This window comes from Sarcophilus harrisii, chromosome 3, assembly GCF_902635505.1.
Source record: "Sarcophilus harrisii chromosome 3, mSarHar1.11, whole genome shotgun sequence".
In the NCBI taxonomy this organism is placed as follows: Eukaryota; Metazoa; Chordata; class Mammalia; order Dasyuromorphia; family Dasyuridae; genus Sarcophilus; species Sarcophilus harrisii.
Genome location: NC_045428.1, coordinates 598,089,794 through 598,107,235, shown reverse-complemented (window position 1 = coordinate 598,107,235; position 17,442 = coordinate 598,089,794). Strand labels below are relative to the sequence as shown.

General features: G+C 35.5%; 1 protein-coding gene across 1 annotated transcript; it reads right to left on the bottom strand.

Annotated features, from left to right (window-relative positions):
• Window positions 1-1,573: 1,573 nt before the first annotated feature.
• LOC100921161 (vomeronasal type-2 receptor 26-like) lies at window positions 1,574-17,442 on the bottom strand. Its single transcript, XM_031963323.1, is given in 8 exon segments — window positions 1,574-2,129; window positions 2,132-2,310; window positions 2,312-2,519; window positions 8,356-8,479; window positions 10,539-10,766; window positions 14,053-14,856; window positions 15,392-15,683; window positions 17,387-17,442. Coding segments are annotated over 8 exon segments (2,388 nt in total). The 5' UTR covers window positions 17,428-17,442; the 3' UTR covers window positions 1,574-1,617.

Below are 17,442 nucleotides of genomic sequence, written 5' to 3'. Positions count from 1 at the left end.
AAACTTTCATTTTGCAACTAATAATTTGGGAACGAGTGAATTCTTTCAGTCTAATGTTCTATGACTTTCAAAAACCATCATCTGAATTATTAAACCAGATGCCAACAGCTACATAAATCAAATGACAATCATTCTGAGGGAATGAAATATAAGAATTGTGAAAAGTAGAGTGATTCAGGGTTCCTCTTTCCATTCAGAATAGTCTATAATACAGTAAGTAAAAATCTTTAATCTAGAAGCTGGTTCCTAAGAGTAATCTTATTGTAAGGTAATATTTTAAATACCTTGTACCAGAGCCACCCTATGTAAAGAGAGGTAAATGAGTAATTAAAAAAGTAATCATTAGTTGTTGGGTGTGGCCAAAAACTGGGGGGACAAATGGTAATTATTTCCTTCAATTGATAGCAGAACAAATTTATAGTTATACCTCAATCCATTCTTTGTTTTTTGTTAGTATTTTTTTATTATAGATTTTTATTGACAAAACATATGCATGGGTATTTTTCAGTCCTGACCCTCACAAACACTTCTATTCCAACTTTTCCCCTTCTTCCCTCCACTCCCTCCCCTAGATGGCGGGTAGTCCCATACATGTTAAATATGCTAAAGTATATGTTAAATACAATATATGTATACATATTTATACAGTTATCTTGCTGCACAAGAAAAATCAGATTTAGAAAGAAGGTAAATATAACCTGAAAAGAAAAACAAAAATGCAAGCAAATAATAACAGAAAGAGTGGAAATGCTATGTTGTAGTCTACACTCAGTTCCCAGTGTTCTTTCACTGGGGGTAGCTGGTTCTGTTCACTGCTGATCAGTTGAACCTGATTTGGTTCCTCTCATTGTTGAAGAGAGCCACGTCTATCAGAATTGATCCTCATATAGTATTGTTGTTGAAGTGTATGATGATCTCCTAGTTCTGTTCATTTCACTTAGCATCAGTTCATGTAAGTCTCTCTAATCCTCTCTGTATTCATCCTACTGGTCATTTCTTACAGAACAATAATATTCCATAATATTCATATACCACAATTTACCCAACAATTCTCCAATTGATGGTTATCCATTCAATTTCCAGTTTCTAGTCATTACAAAGAGGGCTGCCACAAACATTTTTGCATATGTGGGTCCCTTTCCCTTCTTTAATATTTCTTTGGGATATAAGCCCACTAGAAACACTGCTGAATCAAAGGGTGTGCACAGTTTGGTAACTTTTTGACTATAATTCCAAATTGCTCTCCAGAATCCCAATCCATTCTTTTTTAAAATATTGTATTTGCAACAATCATGTTATGGAAGAAGAAAGCTATGGAAGAAGAAAGTTATGGAAGCAGATGTTCATGCAGAAGTCATGGGAGAATTTCTGTAATTCACATATAGATTCAATGTGGAGAAGGGGAGCAAACTGAAAGATGTCATCATTAGATTCATGAAGTTGAAGACCTAATGAAAGTGGTTTTGAAGCAGTGGGGAATAGGCAAGAAACTCTTGTTGAGCATATGTAGAAGTCATTTGGGTTTCACCAGGACACTTGGAAGCAAGATCAATTTGAGTTGGTTGTTTAAAATCTCATGTTATTAGTCCTGCAGAACAATTCACAATAATTCTACACTCAAGAATTGACATTATTCTTTAAAGTTTTCCCGGTGTTCCTGTGGGGCTGCAGAAGGATCACATAGCATTTGGGGATAAAGATGCAGGCTAGCAAACCAGTACTGGAGCTTAAGATGGAGAAGATCTCCACAGTCGCCATCATCTTCCCCTTGGTGGTCTGGTACATGGGGAGGAAGGTGATCCAGACGCTGCAGAACACCAGCATGCTGAAAGTGATGAACTTGGCTTCATTGAATGTGTCTGGGAGATTTCTGACAAAAAAGGCCACGGCAAAGCTTGCCAGGGCCAAGACTCCCATGTAGCCCAGGACAAAATAGAAGGCAAGGAGGGAGCCCTCATTGCACCCCAGGATGATGTACTTATGGTCAGAGTGTGTGTCTGCCTCTGGGAAAGGGGGAGAGAGCAGCAGCCAGGTTGAACAGAGAAGAACCTGAATCAAAGTGCAAAAGAGAACAACAGAAATGGGGGCTCTGCTTCCCATCCATTTCCTGCTCCTGCTGCCTGGTCTGTGGCTCTGAAGGCCAGAACCACAATGATCGTTTTGGCCAAAATAGAGGAGATAGCTACCGTGAACATGACTGCAAAGGTTGTTTGTCGGAGAAGGCAATGGGCTGTGGTTGGGCGACCAATAAAGAGCAGAGAGCAGAGGAAGCAGAAGAAAAGGGAGGTGAGGAGGATATAGCTGAAATCCGTTATTGGCTCTGACTATGGGGGTGTTTTTGTACCTCACAAAGACCCAGAGAACCAGAACTGTGAGGAGAGACAAACAAGCAGCTAAAGAAACCAAAGCTATCCCCAAGGGCTCTTCATAGTCCAGGAATGTCACCACTTTGGGGAGGCACTGATTCCTCTCCTGATTGGGATATTGATCTTCAGGGCATTGTACACATCGATCTGCATCTGAAGAGAACAAACAAGGTCTCAATATTTCAACCACGGCAAAACTTCCTTTTCAGTGGACCAATAACATTTGTGGAAAAATCAGAATCTGCTATCAGTGAATAGAACACAAGATTTGGAAGACCTGAGTTTGAATTCTGCTTCAGATAGGTTTGAGGCTTTGTGATGCTGGGTTAGTAAATCACTTTCTTTATACTTCAATATCATAGTTTGTAACATGGGGATAATTATTGTGCCTATTTCACATAAATGGAAAAAGTATGCTACATCTTAAAGTAGGAAATAAATTTGAGTAATTGTGAGTTGTGACTGACTCTTTGTGACCATGTTTGAGGTTTTCTTGGCAAAGATAATAGAGTTATTTGGTATTTCTTCTTCCAGCCTATTTTTTTCCTGATGAGGAAGCTGAGGTTAACAAGGTTATATGACTCACCCTTAGTCATAAAACTAGTAGGTGTTGAAGCCAAATTTGAACTCAAGAAGATGCCTTTCCTACTGCAGGCCCAGTGCTTCATTCTCTACTTCATTTACTAGATAGTCACTAGATACATGCTAGCTTTTATATATATATATATATAATATTCACAGAGTACCTTTTAAATATGACATATTATTCTAAGTATCAACAACAAGAATTATAAATGTGACAGCTCCATGTCACAAAGTAAGGTAATCAATTTATTGCTAAATTCATTTCTTGGACTTGGACCATAATCTTTTTAAAGGTTCTCTATTAGAGAGCTGGTAGCTCTCTGTTTTTGTAGTTCCTTCTCATAATAATATGATTCTATTGTTCTAATTGCTTTAATTCTTCCAGACTTCTTTTGCAACACATGGAGAGATTCCCCCTACAACTGTTAAAGATCCTAGTTGTGGGTTTTTCCTGTTGATGCTTAGCATATTGATGACCTATTTGTATACAACTATTTGCTGACAAAGTCTTCTGGGTTTTCCTTAAATGACCCTGGAGTTTTTTTAGTCATCAATTATGAATGATATAAGGATAGGAATCAAAGAAACTGAACGTGTTTAACCTGGAGAAGAGAAACTTCTAAAGGGACATGACAGCTGGTGTGATATATAGAAATCTATGATACCTGGAAGAGGAATCAAACTTGCTCTGCTTGGTGCTACAGGACAAGCCTCAAAACAAGCTGGGAATTGCAAAAACTCTACAGATCAAGCACTACTGTAAGTTCTTCCTTCACAGATATTTTGTTCTTGTAGGCATTAGTCTAGGTCTGGCTATTTAAATTTCATCCATTATTATCCTTTTCCCTTTGTCAGAAGTATTTCCCCAAATTTCTGCCTATGTGTGCAGCTTTCTCAAGTTAAAGTATCTTAAAATTTTACTTTCATCTTCCCCAAAATCATAGTTTTGTGTTGTGTAGGTTTAGGTCTGGGCTTAAAACCGATCATTGTCTACTAGGAAGGCAGGTAGTTTCTGGGTAAACATCCAGGAGAAACAGCTGAGATGAATTGAAAAATGCACTGAATTGCAACTCAGTACCCTGGCTGGAGTCCTAGCCCTCTTTAATAACCCTTATACTGTGAGTGGTCATTTCATCTTTCTCTTCTCTTAAATTAGTAGGGAAGTATTTGTATTACATCACTGCTGTCCTTATGGGGGGAAAAACTCTTTTGAAATGCTTTATTCCTATATAGGTGTAAGAAATCTGTGTAACAGGTACTCTTTTCAGCAATCTCTCCCTGAGTAATTGAAGTACAGAGAAACTTGGCAAGAAATTCCTACTTTATGGATCTCAAATTCCCCATATCTCTCTAATATTGATCACTTTGGACCTTCAGTATTCTTGATTGTTGATGATTGTTGGAATTCTGGGAGCAGAACCAAGATGGTGGAGAGGACATACACTTCTTTCTGACCTTCTCCTATAACCCTCAGAGTAATTAATAAGTCCAGCCTCTGAATTACCTCTTTACCAGCCACAAATATTGGGAGTCCAACAAAATTATCAGCAGAAGATAATTTCAAAGAACACCAGGAAAGGTCTGTTTCAATTAGAAATGGGAGGGAGGCAGGCCAAGCACAAGCAGGCTGAGCACAGATGCCAGGGCAAATAGAACAGAGTCCTGGGGTGGTGTGGGCTCTGCAAGGAGGTGCAAACTCTGCATGTGAAGAATCTAAGGGGAGGAATCTACAGCAGTGTTGGCCACTCTGTCCTGGTTGCAAGCCAGTAGATCAGTAGAGAAGTTAGAAAACATTCAACATAAACACAAAAGGTAAACAGTGAACCCACAAATGCCAGAATCTCACAGGCCACATTCACCTAGCACTGAGTGAGTCAGCACTGACCCACAGCAGCTTCAGACACATATAGAGGAAGTCACTATATGTAGAGGAAACTTGGAAAACATCTCCTTACCTAAAACAGACCTTAACTTTTTTTTTAACAAAATGAGTAAGAAAGTAAAGAGAATTCTGACAATAGATAGCTTTTATGGTGAAAGAGAAGAACAGATTTCAAACCTTGAGGAGACTAAAGGAAGACTGTCTCCAGATGAAACCTCTGAAGGTAATATAATCTGATCCCCATCACACAAGGCTCTCCTAGAACAAATTAAAAAAAGATCTTAAAAGTGAGCTAGAAGAAAAATAGGGAAAGGAAATAAAAACTTTGCAAGAGGGTTTGGAAAAGTCAAATAACACATTAAAAGATAGACTTCGACTTCTGAATATAGAACTCAATAGAAGCATATAAAGGTAAAAAGAACTCTTGAGAACTGTATTTCTGTTATGGGTATATGTAGAAAGTACATGTGTAATCTGATTTTACTGTTATAACATAAAAGAAACTAGAGATGGAAAGGGGATTATAACAGAAAAAAGGGGAAAGTGGAGGTAAAATGAGGGAAATTACATCTCAGAGGCAAAGAAAACCTAATGAATATTGTGTGAATCTTACTCTCATCAGATTTGGCTTAAAGAAAGAGTATCAGATATATTTAGTTTCACAGAGAATCTTCTCTCACCTTATAGAAAAATGGGGGGGGGGAAGAAGGGGAAAAGGGAAGGGGTAAGCTAAATAGGAAGGAAAACAGGAATAGTAGGGGAAAGGTATAAGAAAGAGGGAGGGTCTCTAAAGGGGGAGTATTGCTTGAGGCAAGTAGTGCTCATAAGTAAAATACTGGGGGGGGGAGGGAAAGGGGAAAAGGAAAGAGAAAATTATAATTTGGGGTTAATAAGATGGCAGGAAATACAGAATTAATAGTTTTAGCCATAAATTTGAATGGGGTGAACTCTCCCATAAAATGTAAGCAGATAGCAGATAAAAGCCAGAATTCTACAATATGTTGTTTATAAGAAACACATTTAAAGAAGAGTGATACATACAGAAACAAGGTAAAAGGCTAGAGCAGAATCTATTGTGCTTCAAGTGAAGTAAAAAAAGCAGGGATAGCCATCCTGATTTCAGATCAAGCAAAAGCAAAAATTGATCTGATTAAAAGAAATAAAGAAAGAAACTATATCTTCCTAAAGGATACCATTGATAATGAAGCAATATCAATATTACACATATATGCAACAAGTGGCGTAGTATCTAAATTCCTAAAGGAATGAAGAGAGTGAAGAGAGTTGCAAGAAGAAATAGCCAGCAAATAGTGGGAGATCTCAACCTTGCTCTCTTAAAACAAGATAAATCAAACCACAAAATAAATAAGATAAAAGTTGAAGAGGCAAATAGAATACTAGAAAAGTTAAGTATTATAGATCTTTGGAGAAAATTGAATGGCGACAGAAAGGAGTACACTTTTTTCTCTGCAGTTTATGGAACCTATACAAAAACTGACCATATGTTAGGACATAAATACTTCAAAATCAAATTCAGAAAGGCAGAAATAGTAAATGCATTTTTTTCAGATCATAATGCAATAAAAATTACACCCAATAAAAGACCAGGGGAAAATAGAGCAAAAAATTAATTGGAAACTAAATAATCTCATCCTAAAGAATGAATGGGTGAAACAGCAAATCATAGACACAGTTTATAATTTCATCCAAGAGAATGCCAATAACGGGACAACATACCAAAATTTGTGGGATGCAGCCAAAACAGTTATTAGGGGAAATTTTATATCTTTAGATGCTTAATTTCATAAAATAGAGAAAGAGAAGATCAATCAATTGGGCTTGCAACTAAAAAAGCTAGAAAAAGAGCAAATTAAAACCCCGCAATCAAATGCCAAACTTGAAATTCTAAAAATAAAAGGAGAGATAAATAAAATTGAAAGTAAAAACACTATTGAATTAATAAATAAAACTGAGTTGGTTTATGAAAAAAAAAACCCAATAAAATAGATAAACCTTTAATTTTATTAGAAAAAGGAAAGAGGAAAATCAAATTGTCAGTCTAAAAAATGAAAAGGGAGAATTATCCAACAATAAAGTGGAAATTAGAGCAATAATTAGGAGTTACTTTGGGCAAGTTTATGCCAATAAATTTGACAACCTAACTGAAACAGAGAAATACCTACAAAGATATAGATTTCCCAGATTAACAGAAGAAGAAATAAATTACTGAAATAGTTCCATTAAAAAAAAAGAAATAGAACAAGCTATTAATCATCTTCCTAAGAAAAAATCCCAAGGATCAGATAGGTTCACATGTGAATTCTACAAAACATTTAAAGAACAATTACCTCCAGGACTATATACACTATTTGGAAAAATAGGGAATGAAGTATTTCTCCCATATTCCTTTTATGACACAGACATGGTGATACCTAATCCAAGCAGGAAGAAAAAAGATAAAGGAAAATAGAGACCAATCTCTCTAATTAATATTGATGCAAAAATCTAAAATAAAACATTAGCAAAGATATTACAGAAAACTATCCCCAGGATAATACACCTTGACCAAGTAGAATTTCTACTAGGAATGTAGAGCTGGTTTAATACTACCATAATTGATTATATCAGTAACCAAATTAACAAAAACTATATGATTATCTCAATAGATGAAGAAAAAGCATCTATTTTGATGCTTTGGATTTTGATGATGTTGGATTTGATAAAATCCAACACCCATTTCTATTAACACTAGAGAGTATAGGAATAAATGGACTTTTCCTTAAACAAGTCAGTAGTATCTATTTAAAACCAACAGCAAGCATCATATGTAGTGGAGACAAACTGAAACCATTGCAATAAGATCAGCGGTGAAACAAGGTTGCCTTCTATTATCATTACTATTCAATATTGTAATAGAAAAGTTAGCTTTGGCAATAAGAGTAGAAAAAAGATTAAAGAAATTAGAGTAGGTCATGAGGAAACCAAATTATCACTCCAGATGATATGATGGTATACTTAGAGAACCCTAGAGATCCAACTAAAAAACTATTAGAAGCAATCCATAACTTTAGCAAAGTTTCAGGATACAAAATAAATCCACATAAATCATCAGCATTCTTACACATCACTAATAAAATCCAACAGCAAGAGATACAAAGAGAAATTCCATTTAAAATAACTGTCACTAGTATAAAATATTTGGGAAGCTATCTGCCAAGGGAAAGTCAGAAACTATATGAGCAAAACTATAAAACACTTTCCACACAAATAAAGCCAGATCTAAGCAATTGGAAAAATTTTCCCATGCATATGTTTTGTAAATAAAAAGCTTTAATAAAAAAATTAAGAAAATATTCTTGATTTTTCTGACCTTTCTTCTACACTTCCCTTGATCTCTGGATACCATATTCCATGGGTAATAAGTTGCCTGTGCCTTACTGTAAATGGGAGATCCATTCAGTTTTGCTTGGTTACCCTATGTTCATGTTTGCTGCAGGAGAACAAGTGTCCTCCTAGACTTACCTGTCTGGTTGGAAATGTGCCTCTCTGGGCAGGGGTCACAGTTAAAACAGCAGACAGGCCTTCCCTCCTGGGCTTTCTTCTGAAATCCAGGACCACAGATTTTACTGCATCTGGACTGAGGAGGCTGCACAGGGAAGTAGCCAAAAGCTTTTGAGACAGTCATTCTGACAGAGTTTAAATCAATTTCTTTGCAAAAGGGACCCACATAACTAAAGCCTTTAGGACTTATATTTCTTCTCAACTGTAGAAGAGAGGATGCTATTAGTATCAAAACAACCCGGGTGAGGTTTTCATAAAGAACCAATGCAAAGAAATAGAAGAAAACATAGAATGGGAAAGGTAAAAGATTTCATTAAGAAAATTTGAGCTACTAACGGAGAGTTTCATGCAAATATGGACATGATAAAAAACAAAATGTTTAGGTATTTAATAGAAGTAGAACACAGTGGAACTATATAAGTAAGGTATTAACATCACCAACAACCATGATGTTGTGGCTGTTCTTAAGAGCCAGGTATTCTGGAGAATGAAATAATATTTGCCCTAGTAAGCATTGCTAATGATAAGGCGAGGGAAAATAATACAATTCTAGCCAAGCTATTTAAAATTCTGAAAGATGTGGCTCTTAAAAAGCTGCACACGGTAGGACAGACAATTTGAACAACACAATAGTGGACATAAGTGGAAAAGATCAGTTCTAAAGATGGAGAATTCCAATTCAAGTCACTGAGCAACTGCATTCATGGCACATGTTGGTAAGGTTATATTTAAAATCTTTCAAGTAAGGTTGCAACAGCAAGTACAGAATTACCAGAAGAGAAGACTGGTTTTCAAAAGAGAAAGAGGAATTAGAGATCAAATTGCCAAGATTCATGAACTATGGGTAATGGCAGAAGGTCCCTGGAAAATCAACTATAGAATGTTTGCTTCATTTCCATTGATCATACTACTCATAACATATGTAGGAAGTCCTCAAAGAGATGGGAGTACCATATCATCCTACTGCAGCCCAAGAAACATGAATGTGAACCAAGAAGCAAAAGATAAATCTAAACATGCAACAACTGATTGCTTTCAGATTGGAAAAAGATTATGATAAGGTTGTATACTTTCTCCTTATTTATTTAATTTATATGTACTACAAGTTATGAAAAATGCCTGATTGGATGAAACAACAGCTGGAATCAAGTTTTTCAGGAGAAATTTCAAAGATCTGTTATTTAGACAATGCCTTTCTGATGACATAAAGGAAAGCAGAATTAAGATGCCTCTTGATTGTAGCAAGAAAAGTCCCTTGAAGCTCAACAAAACCAATCAAACTAACTAAAAACTCAAGATCTTTATAACTAGTTCAATCATTTCTTTTCAAATAAGGGGATAAAAATGGAAGCACTAACACATTTTATGTGCTTGCCTCAAAAATTGCTACAGATGGTGACCACTGGGATGACATAAAAAGAGGTTTCCTGCTTGGAAAGGAAAATCTAGACAGCATACTAAAAAGCAGATATATTATCTTCTTAGCAAAAGTCTGAATAGATACAGTTGTATTTTTCCCCAGGAACAGTATATTACTTTGTCAGTGGAACTTTTAAGAAAACAGCACTATGGAAAAGACATTTTTGAATCATGATGCTAGAGAAGATTTTTGAAAGTCTTTGGTTCAGCAAAAAGATCAAATTGGTCAATACTTAAAAACTTAATTGCATTTATTTACATGGAATTTCAAATAATGAAGGGAAGCTACATACTTAGAGATTCATTAGAAGCATCCCTGACATCATGAAATATTAAGTCAAAAGGAGAAAGGGATTGCAGAGGATGAAATGGATAAATAATGTCATGCAAAAAAGTCTAGAACTGGTCCAACTTGAGAGGTAGGGGAGGAAAGAAGGGCTTGATGTTCTATAGTTCATGGGGTCACAAATACTTGGATAAGACTGAGTGACTGGACAAGAACCACAGTCTTGGAGTGGTAGTTTGTTAATTACAAGATTTAAAAATCTTCTGGGGAGGGAAAAATGCTAATGATCATAATCCATTGCACACCAAATACCTTGATTTCTAAGCCGTTTCCTTCAAGCAGATTTTGTGGAATATATCCTAAGCTGGAAAGTGCTAGTAACTATTGTGACAGGCTATTTTCTTATAGATTTCATAAAACCAACATTTTAATCATTTACTTTTTTATTCCATCTGGGCCATGTAATGACCTTCTCTTGGATGGTTAAATCTTGGCCAAGTGGAGCTTGAGGAATAAACTCGACCACTTTTATCAGGACTTCAGTATCATTTCTAAAGGCCACATAGTTGAGAATATCATAGTTTGCTACAGAGTTCCTCTTCTTATCCAAGACCACCGGGTTCCCAGCACTATCATTAAACTGGAGGTTCTTCAGAAAGGAATGGAGCTGAAAGTGAAGAAAATTAGTTGAAAGGTTACCACTAGATTCTCTCAGGGATGCTTTCTAGTTTCTTTCCTATTTACATTTTCTTCAATGCCTTGCACCGAGGAAGGATTGTACAATCCTAAAATTTTTCATTTATTACAGAATTATGATAGATTGCTAATAATTTGGATAACAGAACCAGAAAGCCAACTGTTCTCTCCAAGCTAGAAGCCTGGGCCAAATTTCAAGCTGGAAGTAGGAATTTTTCAACCTGCTGAAAAAGGCCTTTTCTCTGTTTGATGAGAGTGGATTTAGGATTGAAGGTACAGAAAGAGAGCATATAGTATTGATTAGAGTTGGTAGGGTGGGAGTTCACCCCTATAATTAATTAGACTGCTTTCAGTACAGCCTTTTATAATCATTTATTAATTTAAGGCACTCAGCTGGGTCCTTAAGATATAAAATAAAATTGATAAATCCTTGTTTTCAAGGAGCTTACATTCCTCTGGATAATAGATCATTTAATCAGAAAAATAAATACAGTATGATTCCATGAAGAAGAAAATACTACCACAACAGAAGGGAAAGACCAAGTATTTATATAGCATTCTTTATATGCAATGCATTTTCCATATATAATTTTTTTACCTATATTATCTGATATGAAAAGCAAAGCAAAGATTTTTAAGTGAGAGCACAGAATCTGAACCTATAGGGAGCTAAAGATGCTATGAGCCAGGAGTGAGTAAGCAATGGATCTTAGGCTTAAGAGGCTGTGTAAAATTATGGAGTTGCATGATATGATCCTAATTCAGAGTACATCCAGTTGGGAATTTTGCTGAAACATAAAATGTTAAATAGGTATAGTGTGAAATTAGATTGGAAAGCTATGATTACACCTTACAGCACTTTAATTCCATGCTGAGGAGATTTTCTTCTAGAAGATATAAAAATTTATTTATGGTTCCTGACCATGAGTATATTATCATATTGGGTTAGGAGAGGGCCATGTTAAGATGCTTTTTTAGTTTGTGTTTTATTTTTTCCAAATAGAGAGTTTTCAATATTTATTTTTGCAAAATCTTGTGTTCCAAATTTTTCTCCCTCTCACTGTTCTCCCTTCTCCCCAAAACAATAAGCAATACTTTATATGTTAAACATAAACAATTATTGAAACATATTGACAAAATGTATAGTTCTTTAGGAAGATTATTTTGCTGATATTTGGCTTCTTTCCCTAATATTCTTATATTTATTAGTATTTATATTTTTGTATTATATATTTTCATATTTATTTTGCACATATATATATAATTTGTACATACAGGTAAAATATTGTGTATGTATATAATATATGAAGCATTTATTTTTAAAACATATTTACAATAAATGCATATGTAATTATATGTCTCCATAAAAATATGCATATATATATATATCTATATATACACACCCCCACATACAAACACACACACACACACACACATTTTTGTGTTGCCTCTTCTAGGGTTAAGTTTTTGAGATGAATGAGTTTTTCTTAAATTTTGAGTTCCTATCTCTATTGTATGTCATATTATTTTTCTTTTGGTAGAACCATTCTAAATGCCTATTTGTTGATTGGTTAGTAACTCAATAAATGATGAGTGGGAGACAGAAGAAATAAAAAGCTAAAAGGACAGTTAAGATGATTTTCACTCAAGAAGCACTATTAAGTTCCTTCCAAGTAGCCCAGACATCATGCTAGTGTGGGAGACTAAACTTAAAATAAGAGCAATCCCTGTTCTGAAGGAGTGTATATTTTTACAAAAGTCAATATATAAATCCTTCTTTTGAGATTTAGCATTCTATGTTAAACTTTACATTGAAAGGATCAACCAGGTGATGCAATGGCTAGAGACTGGATTGGAGTCTGGAAAACCTGAGTTTAAAGTAGCTTCAGACAATTGTGTGTGACCCTGGGCAAGTCACTGAACTCTTATTGCCTTGCAAAAGAAAAAAAAAGAAAAAAGCTATAAAGCTGGAAAGGACCTCAGAGGCTATTTCATTCAGCTTTATTTCCTAGGAAAATAAATTCTCTTATTCAATGGCATCTGAGGAATAATTTTCAGATGCAGGATTTAATCGAACTTGTCTGACTAGACAAGAGTTCTCTCCATTTTACTAGGCTGCCATGGAATAGCTAAAACTGCCAGGTTAACATAAATGTCCCTGACTTCCTCATCCTCTGGTGGAGGCCTGGTAACTGTAGTGCTGATGCTTCTGTCCTTGTCTGACATCTTCTTTGTCAAAGACCCCCAGGAACCAGTTAATCTCGATTCTCACTCCTGCATCCTGTCACAGGGATCTGAACTGATCTTAATTATTTTTTTTTAATAATAGCTTTTTATTTTAAAAATACAAACAAAAATAGTTTTCAACATTCACCCTTGCAAAATCTTGTAGTAGTGAAATAGCCCAGGCAATAAAATTCAGGACAGCCAAGGTGTTTGTAATTTGGAAATCATTTCTTGTTTATACCAGCCGGGATGGCCGGGATGGCCGGGATGGACTCTCAGCAGAGATCCACCTCAAACCCAAGTAGAGAAAGGCCTATAAGTAATTCTTGTTCTGCCTTGTAGTTACAACAGTGACTCGACTTCTCGCTCGAGAAGGGGGATGCTGGGGAGCTTACAGGATGTCTGATATTGTGAGGCAAACATTCTGTCTGAACATCAAGCACTTTGTAAAAAACACTTCCCTTAATTTAGTTTAAGCAACATTTTCCTATAAGCCTGAGGCCCCTTGATCCAGGGATGAGGGGGCCAGTCTTTTGTCCATTTCAGTACAAAATTTTCTCCCTCCCTTCTCCCCTGTTTCTCTCCCCCACACAGCAAGTAATCCAAAATATGTTAAGTGTGTCCAATTCTATACATATTTCCACACATCACACTGCACAAAAAAAATCAGATGAAAAAGAAAAATATGAGAGAAAACAAAAGCAAGTAAACAACAACAAAAAGAGGAAAATACTATGTTGTGATCCACATTCAGTCCCCATAATTCTCTCTGAATGCAAATGGCTCTCTCCATCACAAGTCTATTGGAATTGATCTGTATCACTTCATTGTTGAAAAGAGCTACATCCCTCAGAGGTGATCCTAATTCTGAAATGACAAGAAATGAGCTAAAATATCCTGAGTCTGCTGTGCAGAGCTACCTCACTGAAAAAAGATGTGAGCTGAGTTAGTAATCCCTTATCTCTTTTCTAAATATTGCAAGTCGAGAATCAGAGATTTGGGTATCACTGTTATGAAGAGGGGAACCTTACCTTCTGGGGGGGAACAACCCTGTTGTCTCCATCTATGTTGAATTCCATTTCTGATCTCACTAAGAACATCTCATGAAGGGCCCAGGCCACAGCATACACAGCAGTGTAGACAGTGTAACTCTGGTCAGACATCATGTTTTCTAAAGAGCTCAAACTCAGGGTATCTAAAGATGCATTTGGTGAACAGACTCCCTCATCTTCCTTCCCATGTATATGGGGACATCCAAAAGCTGAGTTCCAAAAGTTCTTAAGGAAAATATCCTCTGGGTGTCTGGCAGGGTTAACAGTTTTCAGAAAATCTTTGAACCCAGGAATCTTACTTGTCTGATCTGAAAATATCAGAGCCCCATGGAAATTATCAAAATAGATATAACCAGGTTTTTTGGTAATATCCCAGTGACTGGTAGTGATCCACACTTTTCTTGCAGTGAAATCAGGATTTTCCATAAACACCAGGCTCAGAAGTGAATTTGTATCTCCATAAATGACAAACACATTTGCTGAAGAAACATGTATGTTGAGTACAAAATATTGATATAAATTTTCATTTGATGACTTTCTAGTGGTGATCTTTTCTATAAAGGCCACACAGACATCATTTCTGGCCATTTCTTCTTGAAGGTCCCTGAGGAATTTCTCACCTCTTGAATCATCTGAGGCAACAAGGCCCACCCAGGTCCATTTGAAATGCAGCATTAACCTGACCATGCCAAGGGGAAGAGAGGTGTCACTGGGGGCCATCTGATAAACAGAAGGAAACTGAAGTGGGTCACTTATGAGTGGATCAAAGAGACCATAGCTGATCTGTAAAGGAACCAAACATGACTATTTTTCAGTTTTAATGAGTTACCTGTACAAAAGATTCTCCCACCCCACCCCATGTGAACCTAGTCTCCTCACCCCCCTCTATCTAAAATCGACTCATTCTTCATCTCTGCCTGGTAAAGTACAGAACTCCACTCAAGGGTCATCTCCTTCATCAAACCTGCCCTCATTGAAACAGGTGTAAGCATGTTCTGTATTTTTATTACCATGTATGTTTGATTGAATCTAAGGACTTGTATATATTACATAAATAATAAATATTTTAAAGTTTCAATTTCATGATTTTTTAAAGTCTCTTAATCAAAATGTGCTACATCCTACATGATGAAGCTAATAAATCTGATGTCCTCAAACTCTGTATTACCTTTTTCATCTCTGAGAATCAATAGAAAGGTAAATTAGAAACCAGAATTCCCCAAAGGTATTTGACATTTGTATTTCAACTGGCAGATCCTCAAAGGCCTGCCTCTGCCCTCCAACCAGCATAAGTTAAATTAAACCTCTGATTTCCTACCTGTGGGAGCTTATAGAGCTCCAGCAGAGTTCCCATGGAGAAAGTCAGTTCAGAAGTGGCTCCTCCAATGACCACTACAGACTTTCTCTGCCTCTCACAGCTGTAATTTGGAATGGTCTGTCCCTGGCCTGACAGCCACATGAGGGAACTCTCCAAGATCCTCTCATCATTGTGATAAGTATTGTAGATGTGAAATCCCAAAGAAATGTTGGGCAAGAGATTTGGGTTCCTGTTGATTTCTTCTATGGCAAACATAAAAGCCAGGACTTGATAATAGTGTCTGAGAAACCACCTGCAGTAAGAGGGAGATTATCAGGGACAAAGAATATGTATGGTTCTACCAACCTTAAAGAGGAATTGGAAATTTTCCAAAGAAGTATTTCCTTGGTCATATGAAGGTCCATTTTTGGTCAACCTACCTTTTTATTTTCTTTGTAATGATATTAGGAAATTCTGAATATTTCAGTCTATTGCTAGCAATGTCTCAATTACCTAGGCTTTTACCAGCTTTGTTGTATCTGGGCCTGAGGGCATCAGGAGCTATACCATTGATTTCATCCTCTTTCCATTCAGAATTATCACCACATTTAAACCACCACAGCAGCTGTCTACAAGCTCCTAGTTCACTCCCCAACATCATAAGCAGTTCCTCTAAGAACTAACAAATCATTTAGATAAATGAGAAAAATTCAGATAAATTTTCAAAAAGTAGAGCAATAAAAAAATGAAAAAAATAAGGCAAGTTATATTGAGAAAACTGGACATCAACTTGATAGAAATAGGTTATTTATCTGATTTTATTATTATTATGAATTGATATTAATATGATCTCCAAATAGATACATATTTAAGGTATAAAATCTTGTGGCCTTAGGAAGAATTTATTTTTGAGCATTGAAAAGAATCCATGACCAAAGAAAGCATATAGAAAAGAAGTTAATACAGAAATTTTTGGTTATTTAAAATTTAAATCTTTTTTTGCCCCACACAAATCCAATGGAACTAAGATCAGAAGCCAAAGAGTTAACTGGAAAATTGTTTTATTATGCTTCTTTTAAAAAAGGTTTTATTTCCAAATTATAAAATTGTTTTATGTTTTTAAAAACTAGTGCCATTATCCATGTGATAAATTGTCAAAGAATTTAATTAGAAAGTTATCAAGATAAGAAATTCAAGGTATCTTTAGGCTTATGAAAAAATGTTCAAAATGGCAAATAAATATGGTAATAAAAAGAATACCAATTCTGAATTACAACCTCTCACCCATCAGATTGGCATAATCACCAGAAAAGAGAGAAATAGTGAAATGTGTAAGGGGATATAAGGTAACTGTCACATTATTGTACTTTTAATGGAACTATTAATTATTTTAGCATTCTGGAAAGCAATTTCTATCTGTGCCCCCAAAGTCATTGATTTCTACATATCTTTTGTATAACTTGTTCTTCAAAGATTTAAAAAATAAAGAGAGAAAGGAGTATAAATAAAAAAAATTGCATTTCTTTGCAGAGTGGCAAAGATCTGGACAAAAAGAGCTGCCTTTTTGTTATGAAATGGCTGAGTAAATTGTGATATGTAGATCTAATTTAATACCATTGTTCTGCTGAAAATGAAGCAATATAATTTCATAGTAACATCACACAATTTGTAGGAACAGATGTAATATGAAGATAGAAAAATAAGAAGAACAATTTATACTTTAAGAGCAATAATGTAAAAATAAACATCACCAGAACACTTAAGAACTCTCAGCAATGCAATAATCCACAATGATTGCAAAGGACTAATAATGAAGATGGTACTGAAATCATTATAGAAAGCTGATGGACTGACGTACAAAATAACACATTCATTTGAGATTTGGCCATTCTGGGAATTTTTTTCTTGATTATGTTTATTTGTTACAAGGAATTTTTTTTCTCAATAGGAAGTGATAAAGAGAAAAAAATACTTGATAATTGAAAAGTTATTTAAAAACACAGAATAAATACTTACTTATAGTCTTTTTGATTATATTGAGGATGAAACCAAAACATTTTCCAATATTTCAA